Source organism: Ursus arctos, unplaced genomic scaffold, assembly GCF_023065955.2.
Source record: "Ursus arctos isolate Adak ecotype North America unplaced genomic scaffold, UrsArc2.0 scaffold_15, whole genome shotgun sequence".
In the NCBI taxonomy this organism is placed as follows: Eukaryota; Metazoa; Chordata; class Mammalia; order Carnivora; family Ursidae; genus Ursus; species Ursus arctos.
The window spans coordinates 41,935,488-41,957,630 of NW_026622819.1; the positions used below are offsets into that span (position 1 = coordinate 41,935,488).

The window sequence follows — 22,143 nt, forward strand, 5'->3', positions numbered from 1 at the left end:
CCTAGGGCTGCTTCAGGCCCCTGTTCTTCAGACATCAGCCCTGGCCCCCACCACTCCAGCCATAGCCCCCACCAGGGGGAGGCATGGCATTGACTGCCTGAGAATAAAGCTTTTATTGCTTTAATTCTTGATACAAGGGTCCTTTCTTCTCTTTCAAAGAGAAGCAGACTCCTCTCTTCTTTCTCCTCTTGTGTCCTCCCCCTTTCATCATTCCTCATTAGCATTCACTTCTTCCTGCCTACACTTCTCTCCCCTTCTGGTCTTCTACCTTCTTCTTTTTCCTTCATTTGTTTCTGAATCCTAGAATGATGGAGCTGAGAGAGATCTTAAAAGTCAACAAGTCCAGTCTGTCCATCCATTTTACAGATGAGAATACTGTGGTTCAGGGAGGGAGGCTCACACGGAATGGTCTTGGCTGAACCCAGAGGAGACTCTTCCCTCTTGATTACTCTGCTTGTCTCCCCTTTTCTCCACCCCCTCATCTTGTCCTCCCTCTTTTTGTCTTGCCCCACATTGTTTCTTATTCTCTTTTGTCTCTTCATTAATTCATGGGGACAGATGGAAAGGAAATCAGGACTTTGGGTGCAGACCTGAAGGGAGTGTGTTGTCAAGTTCTCCCCATCTCCTTTCCTCACTGAAAAGGACTGGGATTTGTGTGAGTCCCTCAGTTTTCTTCCTCAGAGACTCTGGTCCCTCCATTCTGCCCCAACACATCTCTGAATGTGAGGTTTGTACAAAGAGTCTTTCTGCATATGAAGACTTTGAACTGGATTGGTCTTAAGGTGTCCCAGATTGGTAGAATCACTGCTTTGGCACAACCTGGCATCATCCCCAAAATGGGGATGATAATAGTACCTACTTCATAGAGTTGCTTTAAAGATTACATAGTTAATGCATATGGAACTTTCAGAAAAGTTCCTGGCATTTAATAGATTCTAAATACATGTTATCTGGTAATATTATAAATATTATTAAGAGGAATTTCTGTTCATAGGCAAAGGATTGGGAGTCACCAATGTTTTAACATGAGAAGAAAACAGAAAACTACGAATATAGTTTCAATAGATACTTGTTGGTGACCTTGTCCCTGCTATGCTCTGTCTGCTGAATGTGCCTACTTTTTACCCAAATGTGCCATCTTTCCTCCAACTATTTGAATTCGTATAGCAGCCCATGTCCATGACTCACATTGAGAAGCCATTTGAGATTTTAAGGTACAGTTAGGCTTTGCTCAGAACTGAGTTTCACAAGTCCTTCTGGTATTTTCCATTCAATCCAATGGCAGTGTCTAAGATGGACTGGTGGAGTACAGCATTCTTCGAACCCAAATTGCCTGTATATCATATGACAAATTTTGCCCAATTCATATAATGTTATTTAATTCACCCTTAATTTGACTTTTTAACTTAACAGAAACTACCAGTATTACAATAAAATTGGTAAATTCCAGTACCTAGTAAAATAAAATTCATGGTAAGTAAAATAAAAGAAAATTATTCTGTACCATTGAAATTTGTCTTGCATCCTACCAGTGGAACAATCTTTAGGGTTAAGGGAAAATTGTCATGGTGATAAGAGACTTAGAGTCCTCAGTCCTTGTCTGGGCTGGGCATTAATTCACTGTTGATTTCAGACAAATTCCTTTCCTTCTGTTCTCTGTTCCCCCATGGGAATTGAAAGGACTGGGTCAGATAATTCTTTCCATCTCTAACTTTTTTTTTTTTTTTTTAATGACCAGGAGGATTTTATGAAATTGCAAAAAGAATTGGGTACAGCTTCATTTACCCTGGTGAAAATACATTCCATCCCTCACTTGTTCTAAAAACCCAAGTCTGTAATATAACTCTGGCCTTTCATTTTCCAATGACATCTCACTTCTAGCACTATGACTTCAGTGGGGAAAGCAGCTTCCATTTGCTCAGAAAATTCCTTCAAACACATCACACGGCCTTAGCCTCTACGTTTATTTACTCGGAGAAACCAATCAATGGGGCGTTGGATCAGACCACTCCAAATGTCTTTATTCCCTACCTGGTGCATGTGTCTTTTATGTAGGTGGGCTCCAAGTTTGATTGTGTTCCCATGCTCTCTGACACCCTCTTTTGAAAAAAATCTATTTTTTCAGCTTTCAAAAGTAATATATATTGTGAAACATTCAAGCATTACCAAAATATTTAATGTAGGAAATAAAAGTCCCCCATAGTCTCATTCTCAAGAGATAAAACAACTATAAACAGTTTTAGGACCATTTCTCTAGACTTCTTTTTCTCCATATAAAAACAATAAAACATTAAAAAAATAGAAATGGGATCTTACCGTACATACTGTTTTGCTACTGGCTCTCTGCATTCCCCCTCCATTTTAATCTTTTGTCCTGGATATTTTTGACTTTTCTGCATGGAATGAGGTCACCTGCCTGTGGCACTTATTGGCCATGAGATTTTGGATGAATCACTGCTCCTCTCAGGGTTTCAGTTTCCTCATCAGTAAAAAGAAAAGGATTTTCCTCATCTGCCCATCTCCCTATAATATGTCTTTTTTGGTAAGATTTTATGTATTTATTTTAGAGAGAGAGAGAGCACGAGTGGGGCAAGGGGCAGAGGGAGAGGGAGGGAGAGAATCTCCACCGAGTGCGGAGCCCAACGCGGGGCTCGATCCCATGACCCTGAGATCATGACCTGAGCTAAAATCAAGAGTTGGACGCTTAACTGACTGAGCCACCCAGGTGCCCTCTATGATATAGTCTTAAGGGAGATGATGTGTGCATGTGCAAGTGTAGGCAGCCTGGGGTGGACTCCAATGGACTAGTCTCTGTTCCGTCATCTGATTTGCTGGGTTTGTAGCAGTGCCAATGACCTGAAAATCTATAGTTTCCCAAGTTGTTTGTTTGTAGACCCCTCTAGAAGTTAAGCTGCATGAGAGTAGGGACTACATCTGCTCTGTTCATCACTGTGTCTATCCCCAGAACGTAGAACAATTACTGGCTTATAGTAGGAATTCAATAAATATTTTTGGGATAATGAGCAAATTGTCCACTCTCAGATGGGCTTCCACTTGATAAAAGGCGCATTGGGAGGGAACGGAGCAGAGCAGGACTGGGCTGAGCCTGGGTGACAGTGGATGGCTGGCCCCTCCAGGGTCCTTGAGCTCCCCATCCTCCAGCTTGCCTGTTCCACAAGCCTTCTCCCTCTGCCTGCAATATTCTCTCTTGGCACTCGTTGTCACCTGGTGAATTAGTCATTCTTTGTGGCCCAGTTTAAGTGTCCTGGCTCCTTCAACTTTGTGCTGTCTCCCCACCTCCAGGCAGAGTTAAACAGACTCTTCTTGATGCTCCCATAATGCTCTGCACCTAGTCCCTTTTAATAATAGTCCTCATGGTTTTCCTGCTTTGCGTGATGTCTTTGTGCCATGTGTATGGGTACTACTCGATACACCTTCTCCATTTAATCCTTAGGGTGATTTTTTGGGGGCAAGGGGAGTGGATACTAATCATTGCCATTTTACAGATAAGGAAAACTGAGGCTTAGGAATCTTAAAAACAATCTTTGTCCAGGACATACAGTTATCAATCAAGTGGTATAACCAGGATTCTGGAATATATCTGACTGATTCACGAGAGTTTTTAACTCCTGGGTCCTCTATGAGCCAGCTTAATTTAAGAATTATTCAATGACAGCTAAAAAGACCCATAGTCTTTATTTACACAGTCCAGTCTTATTATAGGGGTGGAAAAACTGAGACTCGGTTACAAAGTCAGAGCAGGAATTGCAGGGGGAGGAAAAGCTTGTTCTAATCTCCAGGATGTTCAATTTTGAGGCAGCATGGGGGTTACACCTTTTATTGAACCTTGTCACCCTCTTTTCCAGGAAGTGTAGCTTTTTATATTCCAAGGCATGTTCAACAAAGTCTTCCAAGCCCCTTCTTGCTGGATATGATGCAGTCTTTTCTTGGCTTCTGTCGAGAGTTTTTCTTTTCTACTTTATGTTTTAGGTCACACCAAGAAAACGATCTCTAATGAAGTTCATGCTTTCTGCACAATTAAAAACCATTATAGGAAGTTTGCCTTGTCCTGTGGAAGAGGCCTCCGTGCAGCTTTACCTGTGATGGCTCAGATGTTTTGAAAGGCCCAGAGTTTGAACATGCTCAGCCAGACGGCAAGGATAAAGCTGAGCCACTCACCTCAATGGCTACTGAGCCAGGGCTGAGCTACCATGTCCAACTCACTCTCCCCGTGACTCATGTCTTGGAGCAAAAAGGGGTCACAGTGAGATATAGCAGTGCTTTGGGGTTGGCTCGTTGGAAGCCTTCCGATCCTGGGCTACTGCAGAGCCAGTAAGATGATGGGGGAGCCAGCTTCTGGGGACCAAGTCATTCAAGTAATTCAACCTAATATGGTAATTCAACCTAATATACACGAACCGCAGGGACAATGCTATGTACGAGGTAGTAGAACAAGTTGAAAACTCTGGGAAGCACCAGGGGATGTTCTTTATCTTCTTGTTCCCCTTCCACACATCCCACAACATTCATTAAGTTCCTGGCCGTGGAAGGGCTTACACCCCGTAGGGAAATTAGAAGGGCACCCAAATGCACGTAAGGCCACTGTGAGTGACCTGAGTGCCAAGGGTCATGCCTACATCTCCAAGGGGATTTAGGAAGGCGAGTCTGTGGCCAGTTGGGGGATGGTGGAGGTCCAGGGACTGCCTCGCAGAGGACGTGAGGCTAGAGCTTGACTTGAGGCATGGGTAGGATCCCAGAGAAGTGGAGAAGAAATTGCCGTTCGTTAAGGGCTTATGCTCTTCGAGGGAAAAGTGCATGAAAGGTAACTTCATTGATCTATTGATGAAGCTCTTATCTTCAGTTTGTAAGATGAGTGAACTTCCAAGATCATACAGCAAGGAAGTGACCGAGGCAGGATTCAAAGTCAAATGAGCTCAAATCTGGAGCTGGTTGGTGTGCCTTTCAGGGCAGAAATGAGGGGAGGGTTTTTTCTGAATTTATGGAGAGATAGGGAACAGTGTGAGAAGGGTACAGGGATAAGAATAATGGGCATACTACAGAGACCAATGAGAAGTTCAGTTTGGGGGGCGCCTGGGTGGCACAGCGGTTAAGCGTCTGCCTTTGGCTCAGGGCGTGATCCCAGAGTTCTGGGATCGAGCCCCACATCAGGCTCCTCTGCTATGAGCCTGCTTCTTCCTCTCCCACTCCCCCTGCTTGTGTTCCCTCTCTCACTGGCTGTCTCTATCTCTGTCAAATAAATAAATAAAATCTTAAAAAAAAAAAAAGTTCAGTTTGGGCTGGAATTTGGTTTGTGTGAGGGAAAAGAGCAGGACATGGAGGCGGGGGCTATACGTTGGCACGCCGATTTGTGTCCGGCTAAAACCTGGCACACTCAGCAAAGGGCAGCACAAATGCAAACAGAAATGAGATAAATCTGCATGCACACCGACAACGTATTGCTGAGTGAAAAAAGGAAGTTGTAGAACGTGGTGTTTTGTATAATCCTATTTCTGTAAAACAGAAACAGCTCCCTACTGTAGCCTGGTGGTTAAAGGCTCTCTGAAGCCAGACTGCTTGGATTTCAGTCCGGCACTGCCATTTCCAAGGCGGGTAACCCGTGGAGAATGATTTAACCTCTCTGTTTCCTCATCTGTAACCTCATCTCTACAATGGGATGAACAGTGCTTTGTAGGATTGTTCTGAAGCTTACGTGGCTTAGTACATAGCTTGTAGAAAGATGTCAGGCGTGTAGTACGCACTCATGGGTTTGTCATTATGTTATTAAAATCATCTGGAAGGCTGTATATCGTTGTTACATGATTTACCCCAGGGGGTAAGATTTCTGTGGATTTTAGTTTGAATCATATTTCCCTATGTGGTTTAAATATTTTATAGCAAACCTGTAATGCTTATAATGTAAACAAATCAGCAAGTTTATTTCAAGAGTTGATACTAGGAGACTTTGTTTTTATTGTATTTTTTCTTCTCTTAGCAGCAGGCCTGCTATGGATACACTTGGAGAAGTCTCTGGTGTCACTCCGAGAGCTATTGAAAACAGGTGTCTGAGACAGCATTGTTCGGGCTTCCTGCAGGCCAGGTCTGGAGTGCTGCTCATGATTTCAGAGGAGAGCTGGCCCAGTCCTTGCTTCCTGTCCCCATCCTGCTCCTGCCACCCTCATCAGGCCTGGGCCTGGTTTTCCGGACTAGAGATGTTCTGAGAAGCCCTTTGGCCGTGCTTTGGGAATGGCAAATCTGGAGTCTGTGGCGAGACCTCCAATGCTGGAGGTTGGGCTGCCTGTCCAACCTCCCTCCCCGGAGATAAAGGGAAACAGTATTCTCAGTCTTGTGTGTCTGGGAGTTAGGATGTGAGGCTTTGGTCTGAGGACTAAGGACTGGCAATTAAAAATTTTTAGGGGCACCTCGGTGGCTCAGTCAGTTAAGCATCTGACTCTTGATTTTAGCTCAGGTCATGATCTCAGGGTTGTGAGATCGAGCCCCACACCAGGCTCTGTGCTGAACGTTGAACCTGCTGAAGATTCTCTCTCTCCCTCTGCCCCTCCCTGCCCCTGCTCACGCACACACACTCTCTCTCTTTTTCTCTCTCTCTAAAATAAAAAAAAATTTCTTTAAATGGGCTGCAGATTATGCTGCCCTTCTTCCTGGCCTCCCAGCCCAGGCAGAAATTGTCTTCCAAAACTCTCGACAGCTCTTTCAATCGAGCACTTTTGTTCATAATGCAGGTGGGATGAAGAAGAAAGGTACTGGAGTGACCTGTCCGCCCTTAGAGCCCTGACCACGTCCATCTGTGATGGGGGCGGGAGTCAGCGCCATTCCCCCGCTCTGTGAAGGGTGGAAACTGAAAACTCACATCTATTTATAAATGTACGTTAACTTTATGATTATCTAGAACCATCGAAAGAGATTAGCCCTTGATTATCTAGAGAGGGAAATTAATCTTCTTTCTACCTCTGTCTTCCTCATCCACTTCAGTCCCCTCTCTTCTCCTCGCTGGTTCATTCTTGGAGTAACAATATCAGTGCGATGGTTAAAAGAATGTTTTCTGGAGTCAGCCTGGTTTTGAATCCTGACTTTGCCTCTTACTAGTTGTCTTACCTTGGGCAAATTACATAACCTCTTTATGCCTCAGTTTTATCACCTGTAAATGGGAATATAATAGTACTTACGTCTAAGGGTTTTTGTGGGGTTATGAGATGAGGCACATGATGTTGTTAGCACCAGACCTGGCATTCAATAAACGCTCAGTAAATAGTAACAACTATTATTACTGCATTGTTGCAGCCCAGGTTGAGAGGGAGCATCATGGGGGAGGAGGAAGGGAAGATTAGGGAAGAAAGGAACGTTAGCCTTCAGAATCTATTAGCATAAAAGATGCACGTACTCTGTGCCCCAGCAATTCCATTTCTTGTTCTTGTTATCTGCCTGGAAAACCATCACATGTGTTCACGAAGATGTAGGTACACTGGGACTACTGCAGCACTGATGGCAGTGGGAAATTCAGAAGGAAGTATAAACACCCATCAGTAGTGGGATGGCTGGAAAACAATGGGATATACGGAACATGAAATGCTATGCAATAGTTAAGAGAGTGAGGTGAGCTGTATGCCTCCACAGGCAAAGCTTCCCAAGACGTGGTGTTACGTGCACAAAACAAATTGCAGAATGATATAGGCAATGTGATTCCTCAGAATGATAGTATATTTGTACTTCAGTAGTTACACGTGTGTGTATGTATCCATATACACGTACGCATACATAGATGAATAAAAATGATCAAGTACAATGCCCCTTAACCAAAAGCTGGGCAGACCTGGAGATCCTATCGAAGGGGATTTTTAGTATTAGATTTTTTAAAAAGGGGAGCGCCTGGGTGGCTCAGTCGTTAAGCGTCTGCCTTCGGCTCAGGGCATGATCCCAGAGTCCTGGGATGGAGCCTCACATCAGGCTCCTCCACTGGGAGCCTGCTTCTCCCTCTCCCACTCCCCCTGCGTGTGTTCCCTCTCTCACTAGCTGTCTCTCTCTCTGTCAAATAAATAAAATCTTTAAAAAGAAAGATTTTTTAAAAAGGAATGTATGCATATATTGTACAATTAAAAACGATCAAGAACAGAGAAAGAAATACCTACCTGGCTAAGAATCAGAAGAACATGGCTGTCAAACTAAAGGCCTGATGGAGAATTCCCAGCTCTTCTCTCATAGGCTTCTTTCCATCCTGCCACTGTGGCCCACTGGCAGAAGGTGGGGGGCTCTTAGCCTGAGACCTGTGCCAGCTCACTGGACCCGCAGCTTTAGGAAGGTATGTATATGTGTGTGTCTATATATAGAGTCTTAGGCAAGTCATTTCCCCAAACCTCAGTTTTCTTGACTTTAAAATGGGGATAGTAACCACTGCCTTGTATCTATTTTTTAAAGTGACTGGGAAGCTCATATGGGAGCGTGAGTGTGAAACACTTGATAAGCTGCCACGTGCTCGTGTAAGAGAGAACTGCAAGTCCGCCTGGCCACCGGGGCTGCTGCGGCCGTGACGCATTCCTCCGGAGCTGGGCAGTGTTGCAGAACTGAGCACACAGCAATAAACACGCAACTCTCAAAGGCCAAAGCCCATAGCGGTTACTTGATTTAATGTCTAAGATAATAATGTGCTTTGTGGGAAGGATACTCGGTCGAAGGGGGTAGAGAAGAGGGAGGGACGTGATCCCGAGGTCAGATAGATGGTAGCATGGGGCAACACTCTCTGAACATCTGGGAGTCCGAAATGTTATGCTCGTTATGTGGGGCTGATAGTGCGATGTGCACAGGGAGACTGGTCATGGGAAACCACAGATCTCCTCCTTCTGGTCGCCTTGATCTACCTCCTCCATCAGTCCTGACAGAATCTCACTGCTGTGTCCCGGGCCCTCCCTGGGGCTGGGATTCAAAGCCCATTCCTCAGGTGCCCCTTCTCGTTACCAGCATCGCATGGTCGGAGTTCCCATGTCGCTAGGACTCCAGGGCCTAGGCCCCCAGTGTGGGAATGCGGATAGCTCTCTGAGGAAGCCTTTTTGAGGTGTGTGTCTGTGTTTATGAGCCAACGGAAGGCAGGGAAATCAGTTTGGGGGATGAATAGAATTGTGCAGGACCTGGGGAGCTCCGCCGTTCACTCTATAACCTGAGGGAAGTCATTTGTCCTCTCCTCATCTGCAAAATCCAAGAGCTGATCTATGTCAGGGGTCCCCAGCCAGAATCATTTAGAGCCCTACTCCTCAAAGCTTTGGTCCATGGAAACATCAGCCTTCCCTGGGGGCTGTTGGAAATGCAGCCTCTCTGGCCCCACCCCAGACCTCCTGAGTCTGAGTCAGCATCTCAGTGAGATTTTCAGGTGATTCATACACACACTGAAGTTTGAAAAGCACTGACTCTTGCTAACATTACCGGTTTCTGGGTCCCCCTCCTGAGAGATTCTGATTCAGTAGTCTTGTATGGTGGTGGGGACACTCTGTGTTGGACAAGCCCCTTACAGCTAGATTTGAAAGCTGCTCAATTATAGGACTGCCTTAAGTCTCCACTATTCTGTTGGTACTTAAAAGACTCTGAAGGAACTGTGGGGGTGAATGGGTGGGAAATAGAGGAGGACCTCACCGGGGAGGGAGCAGAGGCTCTTACTCCAGGTGCCTGTGGGTTTCCCAGTATGCGAGGCAAAGAGAGAACGCTGCCCATTTCATGTCTGGGATTAATGACTGTCAGCAGCTCCCTGTTAAGACGGTAAACTCATTTAGCGACGGACACTGAGAAACAGCCGAATCCAAAGGCAGAGAGTGGTAATCTAATTGCACTGAATTAGCCTCAGGAGACTCGGACAATATCAACTTCAGAAGACCACAAAGGGATCCTTTATAAGGACTTTCAAAAGCTTTGGGGCTGCAGCACCCCTCAACAGGGCTCACATTACAAAGAGAGGCCCTGTGCAGATAAGCCCCTCTCCTCAGCATCTCAGGGCATTGTTCCCTTCCAGTGTGCTTTCTGCGTGAAATTTGCTGGCTGGCCCCACGGTGTTTTCAGTTGTGTGTTAGGCTTAATGGGGTTGGTTCAGAAGGGACAGCTGGAGTTCAGGGCTGAGAGGCCTTCAGCCATACCAGCCACCGGTCCTGTGAACACTGTCCGTGCCCATGTCTGGAGACCAGTGCACTTTCTAGTGGTCTTTCTGGCTCTGACATTTTCTTAGTCTGAGGTCCTTCTCATTTCTTAACACCAGCCTCTTACATAATCAGGTGATTTCCTTTTAATAATCCTTTGTTGCATCGTGTGCGTGCGTGTGTGTGCTTGTGTTCACTGCCCAGTTTATGCATCACCGATCCATTTTAAAGAAGGAAAGGGGTGAGTGCAGCTGTGTTTATGGCATGACCCAGAGAGCTTACAAAGATCGAATTGTAATTTGGGGGGTCAGGAGAGGAGGGAATAGAAGTATCGTGAAGATTTGTTTCTGACCTGCATTCATTTACTTTAATGCAGTAAATTATAAATCTCAATCCACAAAAGCAGCTTGAATTTCTACTACATCCTTCCCGGGAGGTGGATTTCTCTGATTTCATACTTCCAGTGGCAGAGACCCTTACTACCACTGAGGCAGCCCATCACACCCCTTGACAGATCTGCCAGAGAGTTCCAAATTACGTTGAACTAGAATTTGCGTGTGTACTTTAAAATAATTATCCATCAATTTGCTCCAATTCTTCTCTTGGAGCTATATAGAATAAATCAAATTTAATGTTTCCCAAATGGGGTCCCTGGATATCTAGGGGGTTCATGAAATAGTAATGAGGATTCAGCATCCATTTTAAACATATCAGAGACACTAACAAATTGTGTATTTATTTCTGACAAATCTCTATAGCCTCACTAAAAAGCATCACATGTCTTTACTTTTGATTTCTCTTAGGTCAACTCAGTGTGGTGACATGGCTTATCCCATAATGTTCAGTATTTCTGACAGTTATGTATGCCTTTGATTAATAAAGATGGGGAAAATAAGTTAATGATGAATAGGATTTGGCAAACAAATTTTTAAAAATATAGCTTTTATGTGGGAGGGAAAAAATCAAACAGAATTCCTGGTGAAAGTATAGAAACTTTTGGTCTCTTTCTCATGCCACTCTTCAGCTCTATGGGGATAGTAACGAAGCACCATGTTTTCTCATCATCCGAAGCGCTTCCTGGGGAAACGGACATATTTATGCTATTTGTCAATAATCTAGGGTATCACTATCTAGGGGCAGAAAACCCTCCAGAGTGAAGTTGGTTAATGAGGTCCTCAATTCTTTAGACTTTTGAGCCTGAATAGCAACATTACTATTTCTTTTAACAATTGAAATATGCAGCAATATTTGTATTCAAAACCGTTCTATCATGAAGGAGTTTGGAAGAAGATAATCTGTAACTGGCACAGTTAAAAATGATTTTAGGAAGAGTGATTTGTGGATTCCCTTCATTTTACAGCTGGGGAAACTGAGGGCCAGAAAGGTCATGGAACCCTCTCAAGGTCATGGTACTAGCTAAATTCTGGATCCCGGGTCTCCTGCCCTTTGGGCCAAGACCACTTTGCCTAAAGCAGCAGAAAACCTGCAGAACAGCGTCAAGATGGCCAAGCAGTAGACGGTGCCATCCATCTTAAAAATCACTCTGGCTTCTGCCAGCTGATGAAGGAAATGGAGTTAATGACGCCCACATAAATGTGATGCTGTCGTAAGACGCGTACACAGGCTGTCTGGAGAGGAGCTCTGTGGGGCCCCTGAAGAAGGAAATGTGGCTTTAATGTAGCTTTCAAGGGAGCAGTGTCTCCCCTTTCTGCAAGGACGGGGACTCTGGCATCTGCTACCTCTGTCCCGCCGCAGAGTGCCTGGTTTGGGACCGGACACTTCCACACGTGATAAATAAATGCCTGGTGAAGAAACGAAGGCAGTGTTGGCACTGAAGCAAATTCATTTTGAGCCTTTGTGGGCATGAGCCTCTGTCTTTTATAAAGACCTTATCCCAGGCTGAAGGGAACTTAGAGGTGTTGGAATCAGTCATTTGAGTTGATTGGTGAACAGATTGAGTCCCCATGACGCATAGAGACTTGTCGAAGCCATGCTGCAGGATGGGGGCAGAGCTGACTTTAGAACAGGGGTTTTTCAAATCACAGCCCAACGGCTCCCTCCACTGCGCCACATGTTTGCAACCTCTTTCATAACAAGTTAGTCTCAAGAATAAATTTCCTAAATATCCCCTGATAGGTCATCACAGGGTTGTGAATATGCAGAAGTTATGTGCTGATTCATAAGTCTATTTACCCACCTAGGGTACTTTTCTAAGCTGTCCTTTGGGAATAAAACACGCAATGCTTTCTTTTCTCTTACTCAAGGTTCCTAAGCTCCCAGAAGAGGGTAGACCGACATTTTGATTGGCCTTGGTGCAAACTTGCCCAAGAAACTTTCCTTAGGAAAAAATCCTTGGCCCATTTCAGAAGCTTTTAGATACTTTCTGCAGTGCCCAAAATGCAGTGGATAAGATTTGAGGGAAAATACAGCCATGCTACCAGGAGGAAGAGACTGAGGTGGTGATCTGCCCCCCTTGGCCAGCTTGGAGACTGAGAAGCCAGAGGGGCCACCTCAAAGGAAAACTCATTCACCTGGTTTTCCAGGACGATATGAAACAATCTATTGGCCATGTTCCTTTTCACCTGAGTGTGAGTAGAAACATCTTTCCTTCAAGGTTTTAGTGACCTTTCTTAGTAAATGAGTGCCATATTCAAACAAAACCCTGTGCAAGGAAGCATGTACTGAGACGGCAGGTGGAAGAGGCACATGAAGAGAAGCTGATCATCTTCTGGGAAAACCCGCCGTGGATTAGACTTGGTTTATCTCCTCTATCTTTATTCCCTTTGCAAGCATGAGCTAGGTCCCTTTTTGCTTCATTGCGGTGCTTTGTGTGTTTCTTAAGAAGCATTTTCTCAAGGAAACTAGACTTTTTTCTTCATTATAATTAGTACATCAGAACAGCATATTAAATATTTGGTCATTCTGTACTGGTGGTTCTCAACTGCAGATAGTTTTTATACCCCAACCCCCACCACAGGATTTTTGGCAAGGTCTGGAGACATTTTTGATTGTCATGACTGGGGGGAGGGGCATCACTGGGGCCACAGTACTGGTAAACATCTTGCAATGCACAGGACAGCCCTCCTAATAAAGATTATCTGGTTCAAAATGTCAGTAGTGCTGAGACTGAGAAACACATTGTATGCTGTGAATCTATGTGAATTGCTCAGCAGATGAAAAATTTGGGGGTCTTCCTGGGCCATTCTAGCCTTAAGGCACCGTAAAGGCTCTGGGAATCAAAGCAAAGTTCCCTTTGGCTTGAAAAGGAGGTTTGAAAGGAATGTGCTTCTACCATAAAAAAAAAAACAAAACAAACAAACAAACAAAAAACCCATATCTTTGCCTATTATTTTGACCAGTCTGGGTATAAAGCCCCATCTCCAACTGAAAATAAAGAGACAAAATTTAGGTTATTGAATCCTAGAATGTCACTCATGGAATTTTAGAACCATAGGCTTTTAAAATACCAGAGCAGGAACTTCAGCCAAATCACCTCATTTCACTTATGGGGTCACAGTTGATGAGCACTGCAATGCTGTGTGCCTCCCAGTACCCTACGTCCCTCTCCCCTCAGCTCTGTCTAAGGCCTCGATTTGTTCTCTGTGTTGGCACCGTCTGAGATTTCTGGCTCACTTCGATTGTTGTTTTGTTCTACCGACATTATTGCGATTTTCCTGGTTATGTACTGATGCAGCGGTACTTCCGTTATTGATGGCCTTTCCTTTTCCAGCCCCCAGATTTCCCCAACAAGGTGAGCAGCTGGCATCATTTAATCTAAGGAGTACCTGGGTGCCTGAGATGATTGGACTGGCTCATTCCAACACGGGTGCCTGTCCCTTGGGGGAGAAAGGGTTATTCACATGGAACCTGCTAGGGAGCTGCCCGTCTCCATTTACCCCCACATACAATTCTACTGAGTCCCCAGACTTTAATACTTCAGTATTTTCACCTAAAATTTAAAAAATGAGAGTTAGAAATGAAAGTGCCAATTACACAAAGACAATACTTTCCCTCCTTTTGACCTTTTTTCCCCATCTCTCTGAAAAAATTCCTGAGGGTATTTCCCTAGTTCAATTCCTAGTTTTATTACTTTATGTTTCAGAATATTTCTGAAACAACATTTACTCCTCAGATGATGTAGCCATTCCTGTATTTTGAAAGTGCAATAGTACCAATCCCTTCCCAGCTCTCCGGAGTCATTACTCTTCTTTCCTTATAAACACAGAATCCCATACACATTGTAGCTCAGATATGCCTTGACACATGTAGTGGAAGGAGATGTAGAGTGAGGCTTCCTGACAGGCCACCACCAGTTTACTTAAAGAATTAACACGGTGGATTCATACTATTATCAAAATGATTACAATGCAAACCTTTTAGACTGTGTCTCCCTTTTGTGAAAGACAATGTCGGGGAGAAGAAAATCAAGCATACTGTTCATCAAGAAGAAAGGAATCGAGTGTGTGTGTGTGTGGGGGGGGTGATGTGCTTCGTCCTATTAATTTGCTCTTTAATCTTTCTGGTTCGCTTCTGTCTCCGTAAGCTAGAGAATCAATTTGCATACAAATGTTACCAAGTACCCCACCTCCACAGCATTTTCCAGTTCTATATGTATGTAGGGGAGAAAGGATTTGATATTGTTAAGAGGATACTTCCTGCTCTTTCCCCCATTAAGTAGCCACATTTCACTACAATTCACAAGGCCCTGGATTGTTGCACTTTTTTCATTCTATCTGACTCCCTGACTATTTGCATTCTGAGCTGTGGGCAGGACTATGGCCTATCAAAGAATTGTTTGAACTGGAGATTAGAAGCTTTAGCGTTGGGTATTTTAGGGAAGGAGGGGGTCTTTTCTTCATCTCAAGAGAAAGACATTAAGAGTGGTTCACATATAGACCTTTACAATCTGGGGTCTGGGGGAGGTGTCATTCATTTAATAAACCAATCGACAGGTTAGTCAAACCAACAATTCATATGCAGAATTCTCTACAATGTTAAAAAGAAAACTAAGAATTAGTTGCTAGTTTACGGTGGGAGACAATAATATTTGGAGTTACTTATTTTTAGAAATAACCTAGAATGGGTTTTTCCAAATGGCTGTTAATACAATGCCATGGTAAAACATGAGAGGCAGGTATTTTGAATGAGGAAGATTAATGATCCCTGTGGGTCATAGAAGAAGAAAAATTTTTTTCAATTCATATATATCATAACCATCTCTGATGATGGGTGATTTACCCACTTACAAAAGGACTATCTATTTCAATGCTTCCTGAAGAGGTAATTTTTCACTTTCACTTGTACTAACAGAATGCTAAGCCTGTAGGCAGAAAATTTTAACCTGGGAGAGAACGGTTGAGGGAACTCAGCTCCAGACTGAGGGATAGACATAAATTAAACAAAACAAACAAGAATTGTCCATCAGTTCAGGATCTGCAGCTAACAAAGTAGAGTTTGAAAAGGTGAGTGGGTGAGAGGAGGGAGTCAAAGTTTCAAAAGGAAAATGTTTCCCAGGATCTCTTCCTAAGTAGATCCACTCTGCACCCAAGTTCAGGGCTTTACAACCTGAGGTCATAACGCTATTGTTCCCAAGCACTAAGCCTCAGCACCCCCCCACCCCCCGCAGAAAAAGAAAACAACAAAAAACGAGAGAAAATAAAATGTTCTGTGTCCAGCAAGTTCGAGTGCAACCTTCCCCGTCACCGCTAGTTGTCACTTGGCTCCCAGACGGGAGAGCTGAGGTTTTCGGCACTGCGGTTAGAGAGAATGCAGTCCTAATTAAACTGAGTAACTCCTAAAGCTTCTCCTTAAAGTCCTCAGCCCAGTGAGAGCCAATATGCAGAGGGGCTGGAGACCAGTAATAGGGCGGGGGTATAGCAGGTGGAAGGACAAACAAATCACAAAAAACAGGCAAACAGCTGCCAGAGCGGCGACTGTCTCAGACCTCCACGCACAAGCCAGACACCCTGCGGGCGGGGTGGGGTGGGGGAGCGGGGGATGGAAAGACCCGATTGCAGCGGTATACAACAGCCCCCTCCCCCCAAATGAGGGGATCACGGACAGAGTCAGCCTCAGTGCTCCTTTCCCCCATTTCCATTACAGTGATGTGGTCAGTAGAAAATTGCATACCTGAAGAATACAATGGTCTCCCAAAGGTAGAGTCGAAGAGTATTGAAGCTGTACATTTTTCAGGTCCTTGTGCTTTGTAGTCCACGAGTTATGGGGGCAAAAATGTTTCAAATTGGCACTTACAAAACCAGCGAGCGCTATTGAAAAAATAATCCAGATGCTAAGGGGAGGTGGAGAACAGGGGCGCGGAGGAAGAGCCCCAGGGGAAATTGGAACGAGGGGTCTGTAGGTACCACGGACAGAGGCAGCCGCGAAGCGTTTCAGCACCACGGAGAGCGTCCAGCCCCGCTTTTCAGGAGCGCGAAGAGTATTGCTGTTTGTTAAACTCCAGGTTGTCTGTTGTCTCCCTGCGGCGCTGGGGAGGCACGTTTGGGGGTGGGTATATTTTCTTTTTTACCCCTGTTTTTCTGTTTAAACGGCCAGCTCCATGAAAGAAAAAAAAAATCTTCTGTGGCGATCAGAGCGCTGGCCTCGGACCGTTAGGTTGGGCGAGCATCTTGGGTAGAGAGAGCTGGGCTTAATGCCCCTGGGCTGGCCTGAGGGGGTTAGGGGCGAGGGGAAGCGATTGACGGTGCTGCCTTCAGTTAAATCCCGGAGAATGTGCCAGGCTGGCGCATCGCGACCGAGTCCCGGAATCTCGTTCCCCTGCCTGCGTGCCGGTCTGCTGTCGCCTTGCGATCCCTGTTCTTTGGTCCCCGACGAATAAGTTATGATCGCTGCAGGAAAGGTGTCCCATTGCTTGGGGCTGCAGGCGTGAGAGAGCTCAGGGCAAGTTTCAGGGGCTGCCGGGGTCCATGGCGACCCCGCGGGGCTCAGTAGCCCAAGGCTTCAGATGCATCTCGATTTTCTGAGCTCGCCCATCTTCCTTTGGCCAGGACTCCTTCAGATCTTCAGACTTTCTTACTGCATTAATTTAACAAACTGGCGGCATAGGGGTTGGGGGGGGGGGCGGGCGAAGGCCGATGGGAGGGGGTGGAGAGGAAAAAAGGGGGGAAAAAACTCCTTAGTATCTTCAAACCCTCCCACTCGAGGTGCTCATTGGCCCGCGGCTGCGAAAACCAGATCTTTTCTCAGTGTTTGGCCAATCGTGTATTAGACTCTGTGTTGAGTTTAACGCTTAAAGTGCTGGACGAGATCCGCGTCTCTCCTCTCCTTTGCAAGCAGGCGGTGGGGTAAGGGAGATTATGGAATTAATCTCTCGAGGTCTCTCAAAATATTGCCACAATATTTAAAGAATGTAGTTGTATGTGAGTAAAACAAACACCGCGGGTCTCAGTTGGAACCTGCCAATGGGATCAGTACATTATCTTTAAAGGGAAGAATTGAACCAGATCCCTGAGTTTCTTTAGAGCTCTGAAGTTAAAATATTTGGTACAGAAGTAAAGGAGAGGTTTCAAGAAGTCTGGTCCATAAAAGTTCCCACCTCTTCCCCTGGGCCACTACAACAGGAAAATGCAGGAGAAATTCTTTGAGCACTGTCCAGGGTCAAGAGGGAGAAGTCCTGGCCTTGCTGTGGGCACCCTTTGGGGAGATAAGGAAGATATGCCCTCTTCCAACTGAACAGGAGACAGTTTTATTTACGTGTCACCAGCTGGGGCAACAGAGCCTAAGAGAGCTGTGTCTTGTTCCCAAATAATGATTGAGCCAAGCTTTACACACAGGTATCTAGTACTTAACCACTTCTACTCTTTAGCTTTACACACAGGTATCTAGTACTTAACCACTTCTACCCCCACCCCCACTTCTCTGTTTCCCACCTTATTTGAGTCTCAGATACCAGCTATATATTTCACTGTAGAGCCCAGCTGGGGAGGTGGAGTTAATCAGATTTTCTCCAAGCTACCAGACTTTGGTGGATTAATAGCCTCTGCAGGATTTTCTGGCTGTTTTGAACTGGCTGGGACCCTGGGGCCTCCCTCCCAGTCTACTGAGTGGGGACAACCCTTCCCTCTTTCTCAGCAGCATTAGGAACTCCTTCTTTTGAGGTTTTGGAGGTTGGTTCTCCCTAGAATAGTTCTTAACAGCGCAGCTGTCTCCAAGCCCAGGTCTTCTCCCCAAAGAATTATGGAAAGCTTTGTTCATCAGTCTCCTACCAGCAAGAATCCCCCATCTCCAACCTCCACGCCACTGTTATGACACACCCACATTACTCTCCTTTATTGGCTTCCACACACCAGAACAGTGATGGGCTGCTTAGAATTTCCATGAGTTTCTGAGTAGTGACTGAAAAGGAAATTTAGCTTTGAAGGTAGTTATTCATAGAAGTCTTATACACATTTATAGTGTCTATCTGTATCTATTGCTAACCTTTATTAGCATGCCTTTTTATCTATCAGACACTAGTGTGCACTTCACATAATCTCATTTACTTCTCATGGTAATAACTTGAGGTAAATATTATCTTTGTGAATGTGTTTGTATACATGTGTGTGTACATTTGTGAGTAGGTTGGGCAAGACAAACATGTATATTTCTCTCTATATAAATTGATTTGTGATATGGTATCCACCCTAATTCTGAAGCGAATGGGCAGTACACATGTGTGTTAGTACATTTGTGCTTGTAAATGGGTCTCTGTCCACATGGGCATATATGTATGCATCTATTTGTGTCATTGTTGTATCCTGAAGATTCTAAAACAAACTGTGATATCACAACTTTGTCCTTGCTCCTTACCGGGCTAGGAAGCACCTGGATGCAGTGTGTAGAAGTTACTTTTTCTTTTCCTTCAAGGGACTCTGTGTGTGTATGTGTGTGTGTATGTGTGTGTGTGTGTTTGTGCGTGCACGTGTGCGTGTGTGTGTTGTTGTTGTTGTTGTTGTTGTTGCTGATGTAGGTGTGACTGGCTCCAAGACTTTGGGCTATGCAGGAGAGGAGAATATTTACTACCTGGGGGCCCCTGTTTTCTAGCAGGCTTCTGTTTACTCTGAGGCTGCTACTTTTATTTAATCAACATACATGAAGTAAGAGTGTGCCAAGCACTGGGGATCTGCCAATGTGTAAGATGAACAGTACTTTGAACCTCCAGACATAAAATCACTTCAGAGGTTCAGTGGGAAAAGCTCCTCATTGTGAATCTACACTTTTTACCCCAGACCTCACATATTTCTTATGCCTATAAGCAGTATACTTGGATCTTTCTGTCTTGTGTGGGTCACTATTGAAAATCCCTGTAGGTTTGGAGGTCAGAGATTTATGTCCTTATTTTAACTCTGCCTCAAAAAGTCTGGATGATGTTGGATAAATGACTGAATCTCTTTGGGCCTAAGTCATGCAGGGAGAGTAGCATTCATTCTCATCACAAGAAGCTGCATGGAAGATATGGCATTCTGGTCTAATCTTATTGTGACTACTGTGCTTTGAAACAGAAATCTCAACGGAATGGAAGGGACTGGCTCCAGCAGATGGTCCATTTTGTAATGGTAACTATTCTGTGTAGTCTAATTCCAATCCTTGAGTGGCCCCTTATAGATAGCCAGATTTGAGCTCTTCTAAGTATGAATACATTTTTTTAAATTATAAGAGTAATGCATGTTTCTTTTCTTTTTTTATAATAATTTTTTTATTATATTATGTTAGTCACCATACAGTACATCCCTAGTTTTTGATGTAAAGTTCCATGATTCATTATTTGCGTATAACACCCAGTGCACCATGCAATACGTGCCCTCCTTAATACCCATCACCGGGCTATCCCATTCCCCCACCCCCCTTCCCTCTGAAGCCCTCAGTTTGTTTCCCAGAGTCCATAGTCTCTCATGGTTCATTCCCCCTTCTGATTACCACCCCCTTTCTTCTTCCCTTTCTTCTCCTACCGATCTTCCTACTTCTTATGTTCCATAAATGAGTGAAACCATATGATAATTGTCTTTCTCTCCTTGACTTATTTAAGTATGAATACATTTTGACCTACACTGAGACTTATTTTATTCCTAGAGGTGATTCATTCTTTAATTTCATTTGTTCATTCCTTCATTTATTCATTCAGTGTTTACTATGTGTCAGTTATTATTCTAGGCACTGGGGATATAACAGGGAACAAAACATTCTAATGGAGTGCATCTTCCAGTGGAGGGGAGAGAAGATAAAAAGGTAAATTATGACGTATTAGGCAATCATAAGGGTTAAAGCGAAGAAAGCAGTCTAAGGGCAGAAAGTGATATAGAGATACGATTTAACAGAGGGTGGTCAGATTAGGGAGTGCTTTATGAAAAGAAGACATTTGAACAGAAGACGGAAGGAAGTGAGGGAATGAGCCATGTAAACCTCGGGGAGGGGAAGGAGAGCTTTCCAGGCAGTGGAAGAGCGAACGTAAAGACCCTGAGAGGGGAGTATGCTTAGAGTGTACAGGAAACAGCGAGGAGGCCAGCATGGCTGGGTGGAATGAGTGAAGGTGAGAGTGCGAGTAGAGGAGGTTAGAGAAGTGCTTGGGGGCGAGACCATGTACTGCCTCTAGGTCATAGTCAGGACTTGGGGTTTTATTTTGAGTGAAACCCTTTGGAGGGTTTGTGGGAACAAGATCTGACTTAACATTTTAACAAGATTAGTCTGGCTACTGTGTTTAGAGTAAAATGTGTGGGGATGGGAGGGAAAAATGAAAACAGGGAGACTAATTAGAAGCTATTGAAAAAAGTCCATGTGAGAGATTCTTAGAGACTGTTCTTGTTCAACACTTTTATTTACAGAAGAGGAAAATGATATCCAAAGAGGTTAAGTGACTTACCCCTTAGACTAGTAGTAGAGTTGGGACAAGAATGCAGATACCTAATTATAGCTAACAGGTCTTTCCACTATTTTTTGGTCCAACTAAAATGAAGGGCATGGAGAGAGAAGGTAAAGGAAATCTGCAAAGGAAGGGACTTCACCTGGCTTGTTACTGATGTATGTCTAGCACCTGGCACAGTGCTCGGCACATAGGAGGAACTCAGTAAATATTTCTTGCAAGGATGAATGAGTGATTAAATGAAAGAAGAACTAAAAGATTCAGGCAGAGGGCCTGAAGAGAGAAAGAGGAAGGAATAGTGTTAATCAGGTGAGATTATGCAGGCCTGAACCCGCTAATGTAATTAACACAATGCCAAACCTCTGACCATAATGACATCCACAGAGGAGAGTGCTGGATGTTTCAATACTGCTTTGACAGGCTTCAATGATACTTTGTAAAGAGAGATGGATATTCTGAGCAACTGAGCAGCTTGCCTAATTGTGCTGAAGTATTTTGATGAATATGGGTCTTCAAATGATACCATGGAAGAGCCTTTCCTCCAAGGAGCGGGAGGCTTACTGCCAGCCTTTCCTAACCCAATTTAGAGAATGAACTTGCTACTTTTTTTTTTTTTAATTGCAAAGCAATAGTATGCCCTCTGTGCTTTAAAGAAGAGACCTCAGAACTTCTTGGGAAATCTCAGTGGCACTAGGGGAATTTTTAGTCCTAAGCAGTGGATGCTTAAAATATTGAGGGACCTTTCCTCCCATTTTTCTGGTTAGTCACCAGGAAGCCCGGAAATCGGAATGACTGGCTTAAGGTTTCCCTACAAAGCTGAGTCTGGAACTCAGGACTCCTGTCTTTCAAGTCCTGGCTCCCAACACCTTCATTTGGAGACCTAAAATAAAGAAGAGGAGGTAGGATCAGTGAAGAAGAAATGCCTCATATCAAGACTGATCAGCCCCTGGCTTTCCGCCCAGAGACTCCCCCAGTTTAGTTTCATAGCCAAGTCTATACTTGTGTGCTGGGCTCTGGTGGCTTGATGCCCATGTGTGGCTTTTCATGATCCCCTTGTGCTGATTTCCCATCTTTCCTTCAAACCATCTCTGTCGCTTTTTTCTTACTTTCTTCTTAGCCTGTCCTTCATTCTTATTGCATGTTTATTCAGTCAGTTCCTCT

At 44.4% G+C, this 22,143-nt stretch overlaps 1 protein-coding gene and 1 long non-coding RNA gene across 2 annotated transcripts in view; one reads left to right on the forward strand and one right to left on the reverse strand.

Annotated features, from left to right (window-relative positions):
- Window positions 1-16,315, reverse strand: part of GLRA1 (glycine receptor alpha 1) — an 80,527-nt gene extending 64,212 nt beyond the window's left edge. Inside the window, exon 1 of the mRNA XM_044388531.2 lies at window positions 16,260-16,315. Within this exon, the coding sequence (XP_044244466.1) occupies window positions 16,260-16,315 (56 nt within the window). The remainder of the gene's footprint in view (window positions 1-16,259) is intronic.
- LOC113263985 (uncharacterized) overlaps window positions 1-22,143 on the forward strand; it is a 389,471-nt gene that overhangs the window by 70,770 nt on the left and 296,558 nt on the right. The gene's annotated exons all lie outside the window — the stretch shown is intronic.